Here is a 21206-nt window from a genome sequence, read left to right on the forward strand (position 1 = left end):
TACACATTTATGACTCGAAATTAATAAATTGAAAAGAAATGTTAAGGTAAATCGTTTGGAAACCTAACTTTCCGAGCATAACATAAACGCAACATTAAACTTGTTTATGTTTTGATCTCATAAGTAACCTCAATACAAAATCATAGAATAACCCCTTTCCCTATTGTCGTCACGATTGCAAAACAGTGAGAATAATTCGCTCAATAAAACCCGCAGTTTCTACTTCAATGCCACGAAAAGGTTGTCATGGTGTTCGATATGCGGCAGCAGTGTAGCGAAAGCTGCAGTTGACAGTCGCGTGACGTCACCACAGGCGGGAGTTTTTTTTTTTCCTTCTAGAAAGTGCTAGAAGGAACGAAGCGCACCCTCTTCAATTCTTGTATCCTTGCGCTTATATAAATAGAACCTCCGTTTTTTTCTGATGCATTGCGATGTTATCGACTCCCATTAGGATTTTATTGAAGTATATATATTTCGACATTCAACATGCTTTATTTCGAATGTGTAGGCCGAAATGTACAAAGAACTAGTAAACGACTGTCGAAAGGTGCGTCATCCGTGTTGCCGCTAGATGGCGGTAACACATTCAACGCGTGGGATTGGAATACGTAATAAACTGCATGCTATAAATGTATTTTCTCTTGTTTTGTGAAAATATCATTTCAAAACTGCTTTATTTTTTATACAAATAAAATGCACATCAAGCAGATGTATGTGACCCAATATTAAGTCAGTGGTTAAACGTAAACATACATATTTCGAGAATATTCCATATATATGTACGCACATAGAATTACGCGATCTCTTTAATCCGACTTTGATCTGCAGTATAAAGCACACACATAAGAAAGACACTTTGTACGAATGCAACCCAGCGCACCGCGGATGGATATTAAATGCATGTGTATAAAGAGTCCGGTCACTAGCGTGAAAGACCCTTTCCTATTCCCTGCAAACAGAGAGCAGAGGGGATTAATTACTTGTTTTTGCATTTTATTCAAGAAAAACCAACACAACAAAGGTTTGTAAACTAATTACATTTAATCTGGTAGAATGTTTTTTTTTGTGTGTGATATTTTATGCCACTGTCATGCCAGTTGTTTCTTCTGCTAAGGATTAATGTTATAAAATGTATTAATTGTGTGTAGAATATTATTGCTGTCTGGAACGTAATTAGGCATCGTCGTGTTGGATGCTAATTCCCACTGAGGCGTTTGATCGCATTTTGGTTGCATAAAGCAGGTGTGGTGCTGGAAATGGTGGTCGATATTTACCGATTCTCCCCCACCCCCTCCCACACACACTTACATTTTGGTGCGGCATTGGCTACAAATATGGTCAAAATCGAGTATAGATTCATGCAAAGTGGAGGGATTGCGATCGAATATGTATCAGTCCAAATGTCACACAATGCTCATTTTCACACGTCAAAATAATCACGTTAATTTTCAGATTCATCATTGATGGCAGTTGTCAATTTGTTACATTAAACCCATTTCAAATTCTGCTATTCGGTCTTATTCACAGACTGCTGCGACGCGTTTTCACGGAAACGACAAATAAGGCGTATGAATGGCATATTTGCGGTGCTGCGTATGGCAAAGCTTACTTAATGACGTTTTCATCCATATAAGGCAGTCGGCTTTGTAACGTAATTGCATATTCGAGTGTTTTCTGGTTCGTTTATTTGATATTTTAATGCCTATGCTGTGAGCACGTGCTTGCTGGGAGCCATTGTCTGTCGACGCCATGTTGATTGAGGGCTACTTCACTTCCGCCATCTGCCGCAGTTAAAAAGGCGGCTGACTTAAGTGGATTGTATAACATTTTTTTTTTGTCAGGATGTATTCAATGTCAGTTGAGAACGAGCTTGTGGAGTAACGAATTATTTCTTTGTGCAGATGCCTGAAGAAATGCAAGAAACTGAGACCTTTGCCTTCCAGGCAGAGATCGCTCAGTTGATGTCCCTAATTATCAACACCTTCTATTCCAACAAGGAGATCTTTCTCAGGGAGTTGATCTCCAATGCCTCTGATGTGAGTTTGCTTTGAACAAGTTCAGGGTTGTATTATTTCCTTGACTAATGCTGACTGTTTGTCAGGCTCTGGACAAAATTCGCTACGAAAGCTTGACGGACCCGACCAAGCTGGACAGCGGCAAGGATCTAAAAATTGACATCATTCCAAACCAAGTCGACCGCACACTCACCATTATCGACACTGGCATTGGCATGACCAAGGCCGACCTGATCAACAACTTGGGAACCATTGCCAAGTCTGGCACTAAGGCCTTCATGGAGGCCCTGCAGGTATGCCTTTAGAAGCGTATTGACATCTCGGACCACAAAAAGCTTTTTTCTCATCAAAGTGTTCAATTTGTCTTCCAGGCTGGAGCTGACATCTCCATGATTGGACAATTTGGTGTGGGTTTCTACTCCGCCTACCTTGTTGCTGAGAGAGTTGTAGTCATCACCAAACACAATGATGATGAGCAGTATGCCTGGGAATCCTCTGCCGGCGGCTCCTTCACTGTCGCCGTTGACAACGGCAAGCCTTTTTGACTACAGATTACATAAATTTAGTGACCTGTTGATGAATGACTCATGGTTTTGTAAACTCTAAAGGTGAGCCAATTGGCCGAGGAACAAAGATCATTCTGCACCTTAAGGAAGATCAGAAGGAGTACATCGAAGAGAAGAGGGTCAAGGAAATTGTGAAGAAGCACTCTCAGTTCATTGGCTACCCCATCACCCTCTTTGTGAGTTTAAAAATAAAATAAAAAACTTAACATCATTTTGCCGTCAATAGTATTGGGTGAGTGAAACAAAACTGAACTGATGCAGGTGGAGAAGGAGCGCGACAAGGAGATCAGCGATGATGAGGCTGAGGAGGAGAAGGCAGAGGACAAGGCTGAGGAGAAGGAGGAAGGAGAGGACATGCCAAAGATTGAAGATGTGGAAGAGGACGAAGAAGATGAGGGCAAAGATAAGGACAAGAAGAAGAAAAAGAAGATCAAGGAGAAGTACATTGACCAGGAGGAGCTCAACAAGACCAAGCCCATCTGGACCAGGAACCCTGATGACATCACAAACGACGAGTATGGGGAGTTCTACAAGAGTTTGACAAATGACTGGGAGGATCACCTTGCAGTGAAGGTAAAAATTCAACGTGCTGGGAGTTCATTCTGGATTGCCTTACTACAGATTTGGAGATCAAACCTTCCTTATTCTTTCCTTGCAGCACTTCTCTGTGGAGGGCCAGCTTGAGTTCCGGGCCTTGCTCTTCATCCCTCGCCGCGCACCCTTCGACCTCTTTGAAAACAAGAAAAAGAAGAACAATATCAAACTATATGTCAGAAGAGTTTTCATCATGGACAACTGTGAAGAGCTCATCCCAGAGTACCTCAGTAAGTTTGCCCCCTTGGGTCGTCTTGGTTTTGGGATTAATAAAGGTCTGACTTGGTGTTTTCTCTAGACTTTGTCCGCGGTGTGGTGGACTCTGAGGACCTTCCCCTTAACATCTCCAGAGAGATGCTGCAGCAAAGCAAGATCCTAAAGGTCATCCGCAAGAATATTGTTAAGAAGTGCCTGGAGCTTTTTGCTGAGCTGGCTGAGGACAAGGAGAACTACAAGAAGTTCTATGAAGGGTTCTCAAAGAACATGAAGGTAAGAATACAAGCAAAACCCCCTACCCATCAATGTTTTCATTTGTGAATTTTTTTTTTTTTTAGCTTGGTATCCATGAAGATTCACAAAATCGCAAGAAACTTTCAGAATTGCTCCGCTACCACAGCTCACAATCGGGAGATGAGACTACCTCCCTCACAGAATACCTCACCCGCATGAAAGAGAACCAGAAATCCATCTACTACATCACTGGTCAGTCTTGGCATTTCTCAGGGGCATTTTTGAGGGAAGTTGTATTAATTATCCATTTTTACTCAAGGTGAAAGCAAGGACCAGGTTGCAAACTCTGCTTTCGTGGAGCGTGTCCGCAAACGTGGTTTTGAGGTTCTTTATATGACTGAGCCAATCGACGAGTACTGCGTGCAGCAGCTGAAGGAGTTCGATGGCAAGACCCTGGTCTCCGTCACAAAGGAGGGCTTGGAACTGCCTGAAGACGAAGAGGAGAAAAAGAAAATGGAGGAGGACAAGGCCAAGTTTGAGAACCTCTGCAAGCTTATGAAGGAGATCTTGGACAAAAAAGTGGAAAAGGTATGAAGCAACAAAGGTGCTGAAGCAATCAAACTTGCTCCAACTTGTTTTGTTTAAAACAGGTGCCTAGTTGAACGTTTTCTGGTGAGTCAAGTTTATGACATCGCTAACTAATGAATGCTACTTGCTGTCACCTGTATTGAACAATTGTGGTTTTGAATTGATTTATTTGCATGTTAACATTCCCAGTGTTTGAGAAACTGCATGCCTGAAGTGCCGTGATTTTCTTTCTCCCCGCCACACAGGTGACTGTTTCCAACCGACTGGTGTCATCCCCCTGCTGCATTGTGACGAGCACGTACGGCTGGACGGCCAACATGGAGAGGATCATGAAAGCCCAGGCCCTCAGGGATAATTCCACCATGGGTTACATGATGGCCAAAAAACATCTGGAAATCAACCCCGAGCACCCAATCGTAGAAACCCTGCGGCAGAAGGCCGGGGCGGACAAGAATGACAAAGCCGTCAAGGACTTGGTCATCCTGCTGTTTGAGACTGCCTTGCTGTCCTCTGGCTTCTCTCTGGATGACCCACAAACCCACTCCAACCGCATCTACAGAATGATCAAACTTGGTCTTGGTAAGAAGACTAGATTGAGCAGCTCACTTAATATTTAAGACATGCACTTATCTTTTTTTTTTTTTCTCAGGTATTGAAGATGACGAAGCTACAACAGAAGAGGCCACTTCTACAGCAGCCCCGGATGAGATTCCTCCGCTAGAAGGTGACGGCGAGGAGGATGCTTCACGAATGGAAGAGGTCGATTAAAACACTGCCACCACCGCTTTTAGATTTCTATTCACTCGGTCTCACGTTTCTATTCCTCCTTTAAACTGCAGTAACTTTAAAAACTTGTCATTCATGTTTGGTGGACCAGTGTTGCTCTTGTTGTAGAGCTGTTATCTAAAATACCCTCCTTTTAAGAAACATTTTGGGTTATTTTGCTGTAAAAAGTGGGTGATGGCACAATGTTATATCGAGTACCCTGTTGCACTGAGTTTTAGACGCGGGAGTGAACATGGGAATGGTACATTCCATTATCTGCTCTGTTGAAGATAGGTGAGTGTCAACACTGCACGCTGCATGGAGTAAAGAGGACTGACTTAAGATTCCTTTGCCTGAGTCCAGGCTTGTCTGTATTAAAGATTTGTTTTGCAGAAAATAAAGATGCAATACTGAAGTGATCTCCGTCTAACTCATTATTTTAACCACTAGGTGGGTATGTTGAGTTAAGTTTGAAGAGAAATTAAAGCTGGATACACATGTACTGTATATTGTAAAGCGGCTTAATATATTGTTGGAGAATATCAGCAATAATCCTAATATTGCATTACAATGAATACTAATAATAATTGCCTTATGCAGCAAAAGTAGATGGTATACCCATTTATAAATGGCACTTGGATTTACCTCAATTGACAATGTGGAGACACTTCTCGACACACTAATGAGGTTATTTAAACATGGGGGTTGCACCTTTTTTGAGGTAGTCTTGTCTTTCTGGAATGGCAAAGGTGTCTGTAATTGGTTTCAACAATACTTGGCCCAAAACCACACTAACCACAAACTCTGATTACACAAAATGATGGCTTTCATTTTAGTGATTAAACTGACTTAACTAAGACTCATGTGTAAGCACTCAATTTGCAAAGCGTTTAAATAATTCTTTAAATGTAAATAGGAAATTCTGAATGGAGAGCAACTAGTTGTCGTACGAATTATAATTGGCCCTTCATATTTTAGGGTTGTCGGTCAAAATGAAATAATCCGCATTCATATAGTGCTTTTCAAGTAAAGACTTCCCAAAGTGTGCTTCACATTTCCCAATAGCGGCCGTGCAGCCATGTAAGGTGATAACTTGCTCATTGGGGGTATTAGGGGTCCAGTGTTTTACCCCCAAAAAACGATTTGACATGTAATGCGGAGGAGCTGGGATTTGAACTGCGATCTCATGATCCCAAGATGAGCGCTCTGCCTCCTGAGCCATCAGTTTTTAAGGCTATTTCAAAGAAAATTCTGAAATTTTCAAACTATGTATTTTATTTATTTTAATGAAATTTGATTTACTTTTAACCGCCTGGGTCATTGGGGCAACACTGCAGATGCAACTCTGGACAGCTTAATCCACTGCTGACGGTTCCTGATCTATTAACCGGTTCAGATCTTTTTCGGTCTTCTCTTCCTGCCCCCTTGGACTGTGCCCTGGAGAATTATCTTGGCCAGTCTGGATGATCTAGTATAAAAACATACAACCGCAGTTTTTGTCTGTAATCAGTGGACAACCGTTCTCTGTAGGGTTCAATGGACCCTCTGACGACAGTGTGCATCGTTTCGTCTGTCACATGAGCTATATAGCTCACGCCTAGAAGTTTCCTCTAGCATCGCATCTTCACGGCCTGGATTTTCCTTATGAAACTAGCATGTAACAAAAAAAGGTCCTATCCAAAAGTCCTCCTCGGGGCCACTTACAATCACTTTTTTTAATGGTCCTTTAACAAGCACGTCCTGTTTTGTTTAAATATGTTATTTACACACATTATATAATGTATGAAAGATTTACAGTGTATAAAAATAATTTGTTAGTATAGGACGGAGGCCCCTGAAAAACATTTTGCTGGGGGTAGTTGAACCCTCCAGCCATAGTTTGGATACCTACATTTGATTTAATTAGATTTTTCTGTGTACTAGACATGAACATAAAACAATGCTATTGTTGACAGTAGCCACCAAACCTGCATTTTGGTTTTTACCTGTTTCCGAAAATTGAAAATGTGTTCCTCTCTGCTGCCATCGCGTGGCTTAAAGTCATGATCGCAGCCTCAGTCAGAATATGAGTACGTGCATTTCTTAGACATACACAAATAAACTCCTTTTTGAAGTTGGGGAATGCCGTTTGGACAATATTTCAAACAAGTTACAATTATAAAGACTCTTTGAACTCAGTTGGGCATTGTTAAAACATAATATTCTACTTTGACCTTTTTAAAATACCTCAAACCACACACCCCACATTTAATAGAATAGGTTAAAAACTGAATTGAATCATATTGAACTCTTATGAAACAACATCGATTCGGGAGATTATTATCAATACATCCATGTAAGAGTGCTTTTTGGTTTGTCGCAAAGTTTAATTCAAAAGATGATATATTTTTTTATAAAGTAACACTTCAGAGACCGCTTGATGAACTGTTTGGAGGCACAAATAAAGATAAAATAAAAATCCCTTTTAGTACATAAAAGACAAAAACGACAGACGCGAGCGTTTTGAAAAATAAAATTAAAACGGAGACCATGGAATAAACGTGGTCTGAGTTTTCAGTTCGGAACAAAAGCTACACTTTCTGAGGTGCTGCCTGCCGCCGGCCTGCCTTGACCCGGCTGCGGGCGTACACCCTTAAAAAGAGCGCCAGGAAGACCACACCCACTCCGGCAGCCCCTATTGGCGTGACGGCATGGCCGTACAAGAAGCAGGAAAGTAGAATGGCGATGGCCTGCCGCAGAGTCATAATAATGGTAAAAACGGCAGCGCCGAAGCGGCTGATGGTGGCAAAGATGAAGAGCTGGCCTAGCGCCGAGCACACGGACAGCAACAGGGCGTGAACGGCGAACTCGGGACGGCGCCCCATGAAGGCCAGCGAGTCGAAGAGGGCGCCCTGCTCCAGCAGCGAGCCCACCGTGAACAGGCACGAGAACAGGTTAACCCCGAACATCATTTGCACCGAGGACATCTTGTGTTTGAAGAGGTGATCCTGCCAGTTGGAGGTGAAGCTGTCAAAGGCCACGTAGCCACCCAGTATAAGCACGCCGCTGAAGGTGGTGACGGTAGACGGGCGTTTGCCCTCGTCGGCGCTGCTCAGCAGGAACATACTAACGCCGAGCGAGATGAGGGCCGCCGTCAGGTACTCCCAGTATTCGTAGCTCTTCTGCGAGACCACTCGGCCCATCAGCATGACCGGGATGACTTTTGAAGCCTTGGCAAGCACCTGGGTGGGAAAGCTGATGTACTTGAGGGCCTCGTATTGGCACCAGCTGCTCATCACATTGGATAGCGAGGCGAAGGAGTACTTGTACATGGGAGTGCCGTGGCGGGGCTGCTTAAAAAGCAGGCACCAAAGGCCCGACACGCTCAGCGCCAGGATCCGGTTCATGAAGACCAGGAACTGAGAGTCAGTGAAGCGCTCTCCCTCTTCCTCTGGGGTGGAGGCGCCGTAAGAGCGGGTCATCACCCGCTCCTGCAAGACCCCCCAGGTCAAGTAGGACGCCTGTTGTGGACAAAACAGCACAGTGAAGCCAGGGTGAGGGGGCAATGCTTCAAATCCATCTTATCGCTCTGAATCCTCGTGTTCACGCGAGAAGTTTCTGAAGGAAGTACACTTGTGATGAGACTGGAATAGAGATTCCTAATGAGAAGGGTGCGACGGAGTGACTTAAGTTTGGTCCGCAAAAATTACACATTTTCCACAATAAAAGCAAATGTATCGGAATGATCGACTGCTTTCTTGGAGGACTAGTAAAATCAACAACAACTCAAGTGAAAATGTTTTTGGACAGAAAATACATAACTGTCCTTTATAATAATCGGTCCTAGTTTTATGGTTCTGCTGCCAGAGTAGTTCATTTTACACCACCACTTAACTTAGCTAAAACAAACATGAAACAATCCTCCTTGTAACTGTGCAAATAAAAGAACAAGGATTCCAAGATCATAAAAGGACCCCCATTGGCTCATTTTTAATCCTACTTAACACGTGGTGTGTATTTAACAGGCGGATCCTCACCTGAAGTCCTGCAGCACAAAAAATCAAGTTGACAGCCTGTCGTAGTGTCGAGCCCGAATCCCCTTCGTTCCTGGACACGCCCGTCGAGTCGTCGAGCAAACTCGTCTTGGACTCCGTCCCAAACACGCATGCCTTCACCACCGGATAGAATAGGCCGCTTCCTGAAAAGTAATTCACAACAGAATAAGACATCGGTCTAAAGCTGGAAGCGGGTGCGGCAACCGGACGTAGGGCCCACATGCGCTGCATAATCAACTGAAATCGAATCTATATTGTTAATTGATGTAGTGTGATTGTGTAACCGCAAGACACTGCATTTTTTCATGGATTTGTGTTGTTCCATGTTTGTGCTTTTTTTTACCTAAGTGATGGAGTGTTTTGCCAACCACAATTGTCAGAGTTTGGCTTTACATTACACCGGGCATTCAGAGGCAAACAAACGGCGGCGCAAAGCAACAGATGCTAGCTTTAGCAGCTCGTGATATTTAAAAGAAATTCAATTAAAATCGGGCTGAGTAAAGAAGAACTGATGATCACCAGCGGCTGCTCTGTGGATTAATATCACGTCCGGAAATCGTCAGGAGGGAAAGCAATAGCCAGGCTCCACATCTGGCCTACTGTTACGGTAAACTAACAACTCTCACAAGCCACCCTTGCCAAACCTGGCTATTCACCAGCGCCAGATCCATTACCTATGAATTGGACGACCTAGTGCTACAAAATGTGGAAAATCGCTACATTTGTGAGTCTCTTAATCATTGCGGAGACCTTGCTGAAGTAGCGGTTACCGGTGCTAGCGTGCAGCTAGCCAGCCGCTTTTTAAATTGCTTTCTTATTTTAAAAGGAGAAACCCTCCAATTTTGTCTTACTTTTTTGCATAATGACAATAAAGACCAATTGTTCAGCTACAATTTTGTATTCTGTTTTTATTTGTAGATCGTTAGTTATTTTGTTACAGTCTTATACCCTCAGTCGGTAATGACGTCATCTCGAGGTAGTACCCACTAGGTACTTATATGAATTGAGGAATCAAAAATTAAATAATGGTCACCAGACAGCAACCGTTACAAAGCTCCCACGACGACGGCGCCCTTTTCTTAAGGTTTATGCATAACACTATGATTAAGTACCCGAAACAAAACAAAATTAGCACAAAAAATTCACTCCTTTTAAAATCGAAAATTGAGACGAAACTGCAATACCAGTCTGAAAAATCACGATGAGGTTTTTTTCTAAAATCATGCGGCCCTAGGGCCCACACCTGAGTCAAGGTAGTTGGTTCGCTTAAAATAGCGAATGAGGAGGTAGCCGGGGACGATGATTGTAGCATATCCCAGAACATTGACCAGAAAGCGAAACAGCCACACGTCACGCCAACCATCCAGCAAGGGAGATTCTTCTTGCGCCACCACCGCCGCCGGCATAAGAAGCAATGCCAGGGTGGGGCAAACCCTGTCAGACAATCACACAGTATGTTCAATACATTATTTAACTTTTCTATAGCTGTTACACTTCGATGAAATGACATATTTCAAGTTAAGTATGGCTGTCAAGTGAAAAGCAAAAATCAACAACAAAAATGGTTAAAAAAAGTTTGGGGTCCATCAGATGTGTTGACACGGGTTGCAATGGCCTGCAATGTACAGACCAACTCCACAACAACAAAATTGAAATTATTCCTTCAATCATTTTGTTCCAAACAGTACAAAAGATTAATCCCTTGGGCAAGACACTGAATCCCTCATGCCCCCAATAAGCAGGTCGGCACCTTGCATGGCTGCAATTGGTGTGCGTGAATGGGTAAGTGTGAAGCACATTGTAAAGCGCTTTGGGAGGTCTTCATTGACTTGAAAAGCGCTATATAAATGCAGATCGATTGCCATTTACCATAATTTTGTTGAAACCAACCCAAGTATTTGGATTATATTTCAAAGAACAAAACTTATTAGTTTCCTTCGGAACAACTGCCCCAAATAATTATTTAGTTTAAAAGGCCAAAAGTCAGTCAAGTACATAACAGGGTTTGGGTTTATTTTTTTTTTTTTAAAAAGGTAATTTTGTTTGTGCACTTTGGGTATTAATTTAGGGACGTTTACATAAAATATACAGTATACTTTAAAAAAAAAAAGAAATCAGTTGATTTTTACAACAACACTAGACTTTTCAGTGAAAATCAAAACAATTAGCTTGTTTTAAAAAATATAGGTATGTTCTAAAATACACAACTCAAAATTGATGACTTCATTTAGAACCGCAAATTAAACTGGATGAATATCATTCAAACAAGTACAATTTAAAAGTATTCCCGGCTCCTCCGTGTTATATGTCAAAGTGTCCTTGGGCAAAACACTGAATCCCTAATGCCCCCAATAAGCAGGTAGGCTGCACAGCTGACTCCCTATTGGTGTGTGAGTGTGTGTGAATGGGTAAGTGTGAAGCACATTTTAAAGCGCTTTGGGAGGTCTTCATTGACTTGAAAAGCGTTCTAGAAATGCAGACCATTTACCATTTATGCTATAAAACAACAACCAAGAAAGTTGACCCAAATGTTTTAAAATACATTAAATAAACTTGAAAAATTGTTTATTTTCAAAAACATTCAAAAGCAAAAAATTAAGTCATCTTGTTTAAAAACCCTGAAATGCGGTAGTTTTGCACAATTTGGAACCCCACCGCATATATAGGGTTAAATTGATTTAATTTGGTCATTCCATGCTTTAAATACAACTGAAAATTGGCTAAAATTGATCCAAGTATTGGATTAGTTTTGGGTCATTCGTTCTCCTAAATGTATTTTAGAGTTCGCAGAGTACTGTGGATTCCATCGACTATTGTTATAAACAAATTGGTAAACACAGGCAAGGAACTTGTTTTCACAATCACAAGCCATCTGATAAACCCGAAAAAATAACAGAAGCCAACAAAAGGAAATAGAACGAGAAGCTGAGTGTTTCCCTAACCATTTAACCGACGTTTTCTTACATTTGTTTTTTGGGGAAACGTATGAGTCTGAATAACGTGATAACTGAAACCACGTTTGTTTAATTTTCCAATGAAAAAACCCACATATTTCAATAAAAAACATTTTTGCTCAAATCAAGTGACTCAGATGAGTCAAGCACATCCAAAATGCCACCCTGGCTCGCCGCACATGAATGAAAAAGGTGTGCTCCGATGCTTCGGTGGCAGAGGGGTCGGATCCAATTTGGCCCTCTCACAGAGAGCCTCTTTGTGCGCCACTGGGCTGTGGCCTGGACTGCTAGGGGCCCACTGCACCAAGACCTGGACAAGCGGTTCAGGAATGCTGTGCACAGCAAGCTGCAGCCTTGGTCCATTTTGTTACCAAAAGAAAATTATGAAATCTGATTCTGACTACCCCTTTTCGAACATGTTATGTAATATTATTTTGTTGTTGACTCATGTTTTTTGTCCTGTTTTTATTTTGATGTTCGAAATAAAGTTTTCATTTGTTCATTCAAAAAAAGAAAATACAGGCTGTGTATGAAGATATGATGATAACATAAGCCACAATATTTTTGAAGCTTAGAGCTTCTTCTTAGACACTGATTAGCAAAAAATGTTACCAGTTTAATCGGCATTTCTAAAATAAAACATTATCTTATTACAATTGCATTATTATGTTATTACCAGGGTGAAACCAGGGGTGATTTTTGGTTCAGAGCTTTGAGGGGGCAGGAGCGGTGCAAGGAATCAAATGGACTGAACCTTTTCAAGGCAGTGGAGTACTTCCGACGCTGGCTTGTTCACATTTTTGTTTGTTTTACTTTTTTTCATATTTTAACCAGCGTTTTTCCCTTTATTTTTAGGCCCATCCTTTCCTTTATTAACTCAAGTCATGTTTATGTGTATAGCCCTTTATCACAAGGAGTCTCAAAGAGCTGCACAGACCACAGATTATTGCAAACTACAGACTATTATGACACCATCCCCTGATCTAAAACCTACCTGAGGGCAAGGGAAAAACTCAAAAACCTCAAAATGAGGTAATCCCCCTCCCAGGATGACCAGGCTACAACAGATTTTTCAATAACAAATAATACCCATATCGTCAACATGAAATATAGGCCATTTATAAACTATGGAATAGATGTGTGTTTTCAGCCTAGATTCAAACAGTTACACTGAGGTTGCAGATCGAATTTCAGTGGACAGAGCATTCCACAGCACCAGGGCCTGAATGGAGAACTCTCTCGAACCTGCACATCTCTTCTTAAGGAAAAATAAGTTGTTTTTTTGGGGAGGTCTTGGGTTGAATTTGGGGGTGCTTGAGCACCCCCAAAAACAGGCTAGTTAAGCCTATAGTTGAAACTATTGGAAGTATGGTAAAATAGACTCAGTCAAACACTAAAACATTAAGCCAACAATTTACAGCAACTAGTTCAAAATATAGTCAAATACAACTTAAAATGCTCACATAAGGTGGGTGTAATTGTAAGATCTCTCCTTCCTTATTTTAATTACGATATAACTCACCTTCTGCCTTGGCATCGTGATTATGTATTATACAATTTTATTGTGGGCAAACGTTGTATTGTTTTCTTTTGTTAATTTCCAGAATTCAAAATGAAGGGAAAAAAAAATCTTTAAAACAATTTTTGGAATATTTTGAGTAGGTAAGGGCAGGGGTCACCCAACAATTTTTGGGAAGCCAACAGCTAATTTGCATTGTATTTTAAAACTAAGTTATCACGCTACTACTATGTTATACTCACCAACACTGCCGTATTACCAGTTAGACTACCGCTTATCTACACCTAAAAATGCCTTCTGATTTTTTTTTTTAAACCATCGCTTACTCAAATTTAAATAACAAAAAAAAAATTTTTTGAAGGAAGACTAGGTCTTTGTTCGTGTGTAAACAGCTCCAACGATCACAATAGATTTCTGTTTTGGTAAAGGATTGCCCCTTCTAGTTTCAAACAAGCACATGTTTGTTTTTTAATATTATGGAGGCAGATTGTGTTTAGGAGGAGAGTGATTTCACATGCGCAGTTTTCTTTTATTCTAGGATGAAAATGGTGAAAGTAAGAAAAGTACAAATTCAAATGCCAACCCAAAACCCCCCAGAAGACAAAAAGGAAGAATCTATTAGAGTACAATAATGCATGGACTTGCTCCCTCATATCTTTCAGATTTAATTTCCCCCTGTGTTCCGGTCCGGAGCTTTCGCTCTAAAAATGCTGGTCTACTAGTGATCCCAAGAGCCAAGAAGAGATCCGCAGGTTCGAGAGCATTCTCCATTTGGGCCCCGGTGCTGCGGAATGCTCTTCCCCCTGAGATTCGACATGCTACCTCAGTGGAAATATTTAAATCCAAGCTTAAAACACACTTCTACTCTATAGCATATGAATAACCTATATTTTATGTTGATAATATATGTATTATTTGCCCTCATCTAGGTTTTAGATCAGGGGATGGTGTCATAATAATGAATAACGAAGATAGATCAATAACCCTTAAAAACCCCAAACCCCATAATAGTCTGTGGTTTGCAATAATCTTTGGTCTGTGCAGCCCTTTGAGACTCTTTGTGATTAAGGGTATACAAAAAACACGACTTGACTTGCTTCTAAGAATTTCACATACTTGCACGAGCAACAATAAGAGATTCACAGAGGCTGCGATTATGATTACAGCCAGAAGATGGCGTCAGCAAGTGGAATATTAAGAAGGACACCACCTTTCATGTAAAAAGGTTGGCATGTATGGTGTCATGTCTATCTTATTATCAGGTTGTTAAAATAAGTTCAGTTAAACACAAAACGTGTCAGCTAGAGATCAAATTTCACGATGACCCAGCACTGGTGAGACATTAGAAGAGCCAGTACGTGGGCTACTTAAGGATACTTTGGGGGCTACCTGGTGCTCGCGAGCAACACGTTGGGGACCCCTGATTTATACCATTGTGTGGAACTTAAAATTTGAGTACCAGTCTCAAAAATGTTGCAAGTAAATGTTGTTATTCGCCAACGGGCCCATTCAATTATTTTTATTGGATTTTCAAATAAATATGGTAAATGATTCGTTCGTCTTCGAGGTAAAACATACGTTACTCGGTTGTCTTGTAACAATAATTTTAACTAATATTGGAAAGTAGTGAAAATTAGTACATGACAATAAGAAATAAATATAAATTCAATGAAACGTCGAAAGAAATTCAAATTTAGCTCGTCAACTGAGCTAAAATAACACCAGAACCGGGTTCTTTTATTTTCTTAAATAAACATTTCCCTTACCTCAGTGACAACGATGCCATTTTCTCCTCCATGGTCCGAGACCCGGCGCACGCCGACACACTCAAACGTCAAAACGGAGCATGAAAGCTTACCCGTCGGGTAGACGCGTGTAACCGAGGACGGTACGTGTTTTTTCCCCTTCCACGAGTATTCCTGCTTTTAGCCACCTAGCTTCAACTTGTAATGAAAAGCTGATGTGTTGACCTGAACAGGAAAAGGTTTCCCTTTTTTTGTTAGTACCGCGTTTTACGAGCGCCTCCTGTCGTCGCGGAGGAGTCATTGCTACGGCGCTGCTGGAGCGTCACGTCATATGTTGTTATGCGCAAGCGCAAAGGCGGGAATCATTTCTTTTTAAAATTTGTTTTTAGACACACGAATGGTAAAACTATCATGTAAATGTAAAAGTATAATCACAGTTTAAAGATTTAAATGTAATGTTAATGAAAGTTATTACATGAAATAATCACTAAATCAAGGGTCTCGTGGTGCCCGGTGCACCCGAAGGACAGTGCCCGCGGACCTGGTCTATAGAGAGCACAACAGTTACTGGGTCGTTGTGATTTTCTAGTAAAATGATTTTTTTAGTGGTTGACTGAGCCCGTTGAACCCTACATCCAATAATTAACCTGGTATTAACATATTACAGTGGGTCCTCGGTTATCGCGGTTTAAGGGGACAAAAACCACCAGCGATAAGTGAAAATCCGCGAAGTAGCGACGCAACTTAAAAAAAAAAAAGAAAAAAAAAATATTTTTCCCCCTTATTATTATTTGTTAGGGGCAGCACGGCGGCGCAGTGGTTAGCGCATGTGCGGCACAGTTCAAGTGCCTCCTGCGTGGGTTCAAATCCAGCTCCAGACTTCCTGTGCGGAGTTTGTATGTTCTCCCCGTGTTTGCGTGGGTTTCCTCCGGGCACTCCGGTTTCCTCCCACATTCCAAAAACATGTATTTCAGGTGAATTGGCCGGTCCAAATTGTCCCTAGGTGTGAATGAGCGAGTGAGTTGTCTGTCCCCGTGTGCCCTGCGATTGTCGGCAACCAGTCCAGGGTGTCCCCTGCCCACTGCCCGATGATTGCTGGGATGGGCTCCAGCACCCCGCGACCCTACTGAGGATAAGCGGTGCAGCTAATGAGATGAGATTATTTGTTAGACCGGGTTAATGGGGACCAAAACCACCCGCGAAAAGTGAAAATCTGCGAAGTAGTGACGCACCTAAAAAAACTAACTAAATAGATAAATATTTTTTTTCTTTTCTTTTATTATTATTATTTTTTAGACCTGCAAAGCTCTTAACCCGCAAACATGGAACCACGAAGTAGCGACGCCCCTTCAAAAATGCTAAAAATAAAAAATAAAAAAAATATATAGAGATTTTTTTTTAAATTATTTTATTTTATTATCATTATTTTTTAGGCCCGCAAAGCTCTGAACCTGCGAACGTCGAAACGCGAAGTAGCGAGGTCCACTGTATTAACATGAGAAGGTATTATTTTAAAAACGCATATCAAACTGGGTGCCCTTTGCGCTAATTGGTAACAAATAGTAGTTCTCGTGTTAAAAAAAGGTAAGCGACCAGTGCACTAAATGTTATTACCTTATGGTTTTTCACTGACATCACATAAGGTAAGGTGTAAAATAGAAATTTTAAGGTCAAAACTGTAACAATGTCATGATTACTGATGCGGGGCACCTGAGTCTTGTTCCTTTGGTGCCAACTGCCTCGGACGCTGATTGGGTGCTTACCTCTTTTTAAACCCCTGTGTTCCTGACACCCGTTGTCAGTCCGTCTGCGAACCACAGCCCACGCTAGGCAAGCCCTTTCGACCCTGACTATCCTGTCCTGATTCCTGTTTGATTCCCGGTTCCGACCCTTTTTCTGAACTTGATTCTGTTTTTGCTCCACAGTACTGTCAGGGACCAGAAACGAAGACAGGACCCACTTGCGTTCGTTTTTCTCAGCTTTAGTATAAAGCGGCCCTTGCCTCTGCAAAATCGGCCTACCTTTCGAAGGTGATTGCGTCTCAAAAGAACAATCCCAAAGTCCTTTTTGACACTGTAGCATCGCTTACAAGGCAACAGACTATCGCAGATAGTTCGACGCACTCTGCTCATGACTTAATGGTCTTCTTTACTAAGAAGATTCAATGCATACAGGAAGAAATTGCTAAAGATATTATAAATACCACACATATTAAAGGGCTGAAATCTACAGAGGCACGACAGGGTGGCTGTCCAGGGAAATTGTCCAGTTTTAGTGAACTGTCACTTGATGATCTCAAACAGGTGGTGAATGCGGCCAAACCGACAACTTGCCAGTTCGACCCGCTCCCAGGTTCACTTATTAAAAGTCTTTTTGGCGTCCTTGGACCTTCAGTTCTAAATATTATAAACATATCTCTCTCCTCAGGTGTAGTTCCAGCAGCTTTTAAGTCCGCCCTTATTAAACCCACACTGAAACGACCCAACCTTGATCCAGAAATCTTAAGTAATTATAGACCTGTGTCAAACCTACCTTTCCTTTCTAAAGTACTTGAAAAAGTAGTGGCACAGCAGCTGAATGATTTCATATCCGAGAATAACCTTTTTAAATCTATGCAATCAGGATTCAGGGCTAACCACTCTATTGAGACAGCTCTGATCAAGGTAACAAATAATTGCACAGGAAATAAATGGATAGAAATTGATTAAACTAAGATAATGTCTACTAGTACTTAAATTTAGAGAAAATTTTAAGACATTGAATAATCCGGCTAATTTGCTAGAACATCCCAGTACGTAAGCACGATAAAATTAACGAGACTCTCAAGTGCCACTGAATTCCACAAAAGACTCTTTCTTTTCTTTTTGAAAGTCAATGCACTTTTCAAAGGACATATCAATCCGTCAAAAAGAGGTCATGGACAAAAATTATTTGCTGAAAGGGGAAAAAACAGTTGAGAACAAAGACATCAGTCATCCATTATCTGCGCCACTTATCAACAGCGAGGCCAAGGGGGTGATGGAGCACATCCCAGCTGCGCTCATCAACAACGAGATCACGGGGGTAATGGAGCACATCCCAGCTGCTTTTCAGACAGCTAACAGGAGATACCTGCACTCGTTGTCAGTCAGTGGAACTAAAACCAAAGACAATAAAGTCATTTCGTGTTTGACATGGACACATTTTGAAAAAGTATTTTTGATGGGCCAAAAGCAACATTCAAATGGTGAATGTAATGTGGAATACGCAAATCAAAGACTGAAACACAACAACATTCAAGAATACGTCTGCTTGAAGTTATATAGAGTCTTGTTAATACAAAGTGTAAATGTACGCGAGGAAGATTGATAAATTCATCTTGCAAATTTATAAATGCTGTCTTATTTCACTCGTATTCATAGATAGTGAACCTAGGTTTTAACTCAGGGGGGAAGTTTTGAGACATTCAGTAAAATAAAAGTTAAAACCTAGTTCTGTCCGCAACTGATGAAAAATTGTCTTCTGAATAAGCTCTCCATCTAACGGTTTTTTGAAATTCAAATTACGAAATTTGGACGGATAGAAAAATATTACACAAAAGAAATGCTGTAATATAACAAAATTCAAATGTTTGTCAAATCGATTAACAATAATCAATTAGAACAACCATACACGATTAGTTTATCGCCCACATTGAGAATATTTTTGGATGGTATTTTTCATTTTTGGCAAAATCATTCACTTTGAGCGGGAATTACCTGATTTCTTTGCAGAATACTGTTATTTTGAACAAATTTACTTACTGAAAAGATAATACATCGATTATAATTTTTACAAGGGCAAAACAAAGAGTGAATCATAACAATAAAAACTTGTTTTATTGGGCTAAATTGGTAATTTAACAATCTACCCTGGTCATCTGCCTCGAGGGGAATGGCCAACAGCAAGATAACAGCAAAGTAACAACAAAATCAAAAGAAAATGCAAATAAAAAGTGCATACAACATTTTTTTCGAATATGACCAATCCACAAAAGAGAAAACACATAATCATTCAAATCAGGGTGAATGATTCTGACAAGATAATGGTTAAATTGATTCAGTGACTGGATTTAGTGAAAAAGCAAAATTTGAAACTTTGAACTAACAATTTAAAAAAAAAAATGTTTATCTTCGAGTTGGAGTTTTGGGATATAATACTCAAAATGGATAGGGCAACTATAGTGGGGATTTTGATTTTCACTTATAATAAATATAAAGACAACTTAAGAAAATATATGAATCTATAAATTAATTTGTTGTTTTTTTTTATTTAAATTGAGCCACAAAAGTGTCTCAACAGGGGGGAAAAATAGGGATAGCATAAACTGTTAATAAAAAAAAAAAAAAATTAAGTCCCTCTATCCTTTTTTTCATCTATAGCTTTCCCTGAATATTCGGTTCTACGGTATTCATTTATGTTTTTCTCATCCATAAAGGAGATGGTGACCCCTGCTGGCCGGAGACGTAGTTCAGTCAGTCCTTTCGCCATCAGCTGTGTCTCCTACACACGTCCGCATCGAGGCCGTTGTCATTTCAGCTGCCACACGAATTTCCAACACGGTCTTAACGGTTGCCATGCTCATGAAAAACGGCATCAAAGCCGCCAATAATGCCCAAATCTATTCTCCTGAAAGAATAGGTATCGGACTCCACAATGATATTTAGAGAAATGGTGGTCATAAAAGTACCAAAATAAGTTTTGTTCAATTTCTGCTATCGTTTTGTTTAAAATGTTGGACTTTGCGGACTGCTTTGCTACATTGGTATCAGTTCCCACACATTACACATTACACAATTTACATGGACTTAGACAGCGTTGTCTAAAAGGACTCATCCCTAACGGCTAAAGGGAAACCCCCCTCATTGCACACACGAAGATCCGAGCGGGTAAGGCTAATCGAGCCCCCGTTTACGAAGTCACTCAGGCTCGGGTTAGGCCCTGTGGAGACCAACGCGCAGGAAGGGTTCTTCTTTTTGTATTTGTTTTGGTTTTTGTCCGTTTTATCTGTGATTCTTATAGTTAACCATTGCTCATTACTACTACGTTTTCTAGTATAAGAAACACTCTCGACCTCATGGAAACGAGATGGGAGGAGGGGAATTCTTTCCTTTACGAAGGTTTTTCGCCCCTCCACAAAGCTACTAACCTGTTGGGTTTCTTAATGATGCTACAGTTTCGAAAAGGATTTTGGGGATCTTTTCATTCTGTTTATCTTAATTCTCGCGGTCTCCATCAATGACCTTAGAGTTAACGATTGCTTAACTGGAGATTTTTCTTCACTTTTGAACTTTTTCACCTTTTTGTTATTGTTCGTTTTAGTTGTCCAATTTTTGTATGTGTATGTCAGTTTTTGTTTTATCCTGTTTTTCCAGCAAGAGAATTCCTTGGAGGAGAGAATGTTTTTTCCTTTTTTGAAGGTTTTTTGCCTCTCCGTGTAATTACCAATCTATTTTTTAAATTCTTCGAGATTAACAACAGGGGGGAAAATGTCAGGGTTTCAATGTAAATCTCTTGAATTTCTGTCTCAAGGTAATTAGCTTGTTTTTATATTACTAAATATAAAAACAATGTTTCTCATACACACACACACACACACACACACACACATAAAGTAACGTTTCAATAATGAGTGTAATTATTTCTCTTGTACGTTTATCAATCTTGTATTCTTTTATTTTGAAGTCATGTTCTTGTGTGCATTGATCTCTCTGACGCAAAATAAACGTCCTCTCTCTCTCTCTCACAACCACCCAAGATCATAGCCCTGTTCAAGCTGCTCTACAGCAACGCAGAGAGCTGTGTCCGTATCAACGGCATTGACTCCGACTGGTTTACTATCTCCAGCGGCGTTCGTCAAGGTACATGACAGTTTGTAATTAATTCCCTTTTTTTTTCTTTGTGTAAGCTGAGCGTGTTAAACTCTTGTGTCATACGGGAAACATTTGAAAATAAATC

General features: G+C 40.7%; 2 protein-coding genes across 2 annotated transcripts; one reads left to right on the top strand and one right to left on the bottom strand.

Moving 5' to 3' along the window:
- Positions 1-999: 999 nt before the first annotated feature.
- Positions 1000-5397, top strand: hsp90ab1 (heat shock protein 90, alpha (cytosolic), class B member 1). The gene is made up of 12 exons (XM_088324837.1): positions 1000-1021; positions 1902-2036; positions 2102-2308; positions 2387-2546; positions 2624-2757; positions 2843-3154; positions 3240-3405; positions 3474-3664; positions 3730-3877; positions 3945-4213; positions 4459-4792; positions 4863-5397. Exons 2-12 carry the CDS (start codon positions 1902-1904, stop codon positions 4979-4981), a joined length of 2175 nt encoding a protein of 724 aa, XP_088180963.1. The 5' UTR covers positions 1000-1021; the 3' UTR covers positions 4982-5397.
- A 2024-nt stretch (positions 5398-7421) lies between these two features.
- slc35b2 (solute carrier family 35 member B2) lies at positions 7422-15490 on the bottom strand. The gene is made up of 4 exons (XM_088325557.1): positions 15252-15490; positions 10256-10446; positions 8995-9155; positions 7422-8478 (listed from the first exon to the last, which is right to left on the bottom strand). The coding sequence occupies exons 1-4, from the start codon at positions 15281-15283 to the stop codon at positions 7549-7551; spliced, it is 1314 nt and encodes a 437-aa protein (XP_088181683.1). The 5' UTR covers positions 15284-15490; the 3' UTR covers positions 7422-7548.
- Between the last annotated feature and the right edge of the window lie 5716 nt (positions 15491-21206).

The sequence above is a fragment of the Urocampus carinirostris genome, chromosome 20, assembly GCF_059441175.1.
Source record: "Urocampus carinirostris isolate Australia breed hairy pipefish chromosome 20, RoL_Ucar_1.0, whole genome shotgun sequence".
NCBI lineage: Eukaryota > Metazoa > Chordata > Actinopteri > Syngnathiformes > Syngnathidae > Urocampus > Urocampus carinirostris.

Excerpts from the sequence above, each read along its gene's own strand:
- hsp90ab1 (XM_088324837.1), top strand. The coding sequence starts at position 1,902 with ATGCCTGAAGAAATGCAAGAAACTGAGACCTTTGCCTTCCAGGCAGAG. Across the intron at positions 3,155-3,239 it reads AGGATCACCTTGCAGTGAAG|CACTTCTCTGTGGAGGGCCA; the intron begins GTAAAAATTCAA and ends CTTTCCTTGCAG. Across the intron at positions 4,793-4,862 it reads AATGATCAAACTTGGTCTTG|GTATTGAAGATGACGAAGCT; the intron begins GTAAGAAGACTA and ends TTTTTTTCTCAG.
- slc35b2 (XM_088325557.1), bottom strand. The coding sequence starts at position 15,283 with ATGGAGGAGAAAATGGCATCGTTGTCACTGAG. Across the intron at positions 10,447-15,251 it reads ATGGCATCGTTGTCACTGAG|GGTTTGCCCCACCCTGGCAT; the intron begins GTAAGGGAAATG and ends ATTGTCTGACAG. Across the intron at positions 9,156-10,255 it reads AACCAACTACCTTGACTCAG|GAAGCGGCCTATTCTATCCG; the intron begins GTGTGGGCCCTA and ends ATTACTTTTCAG.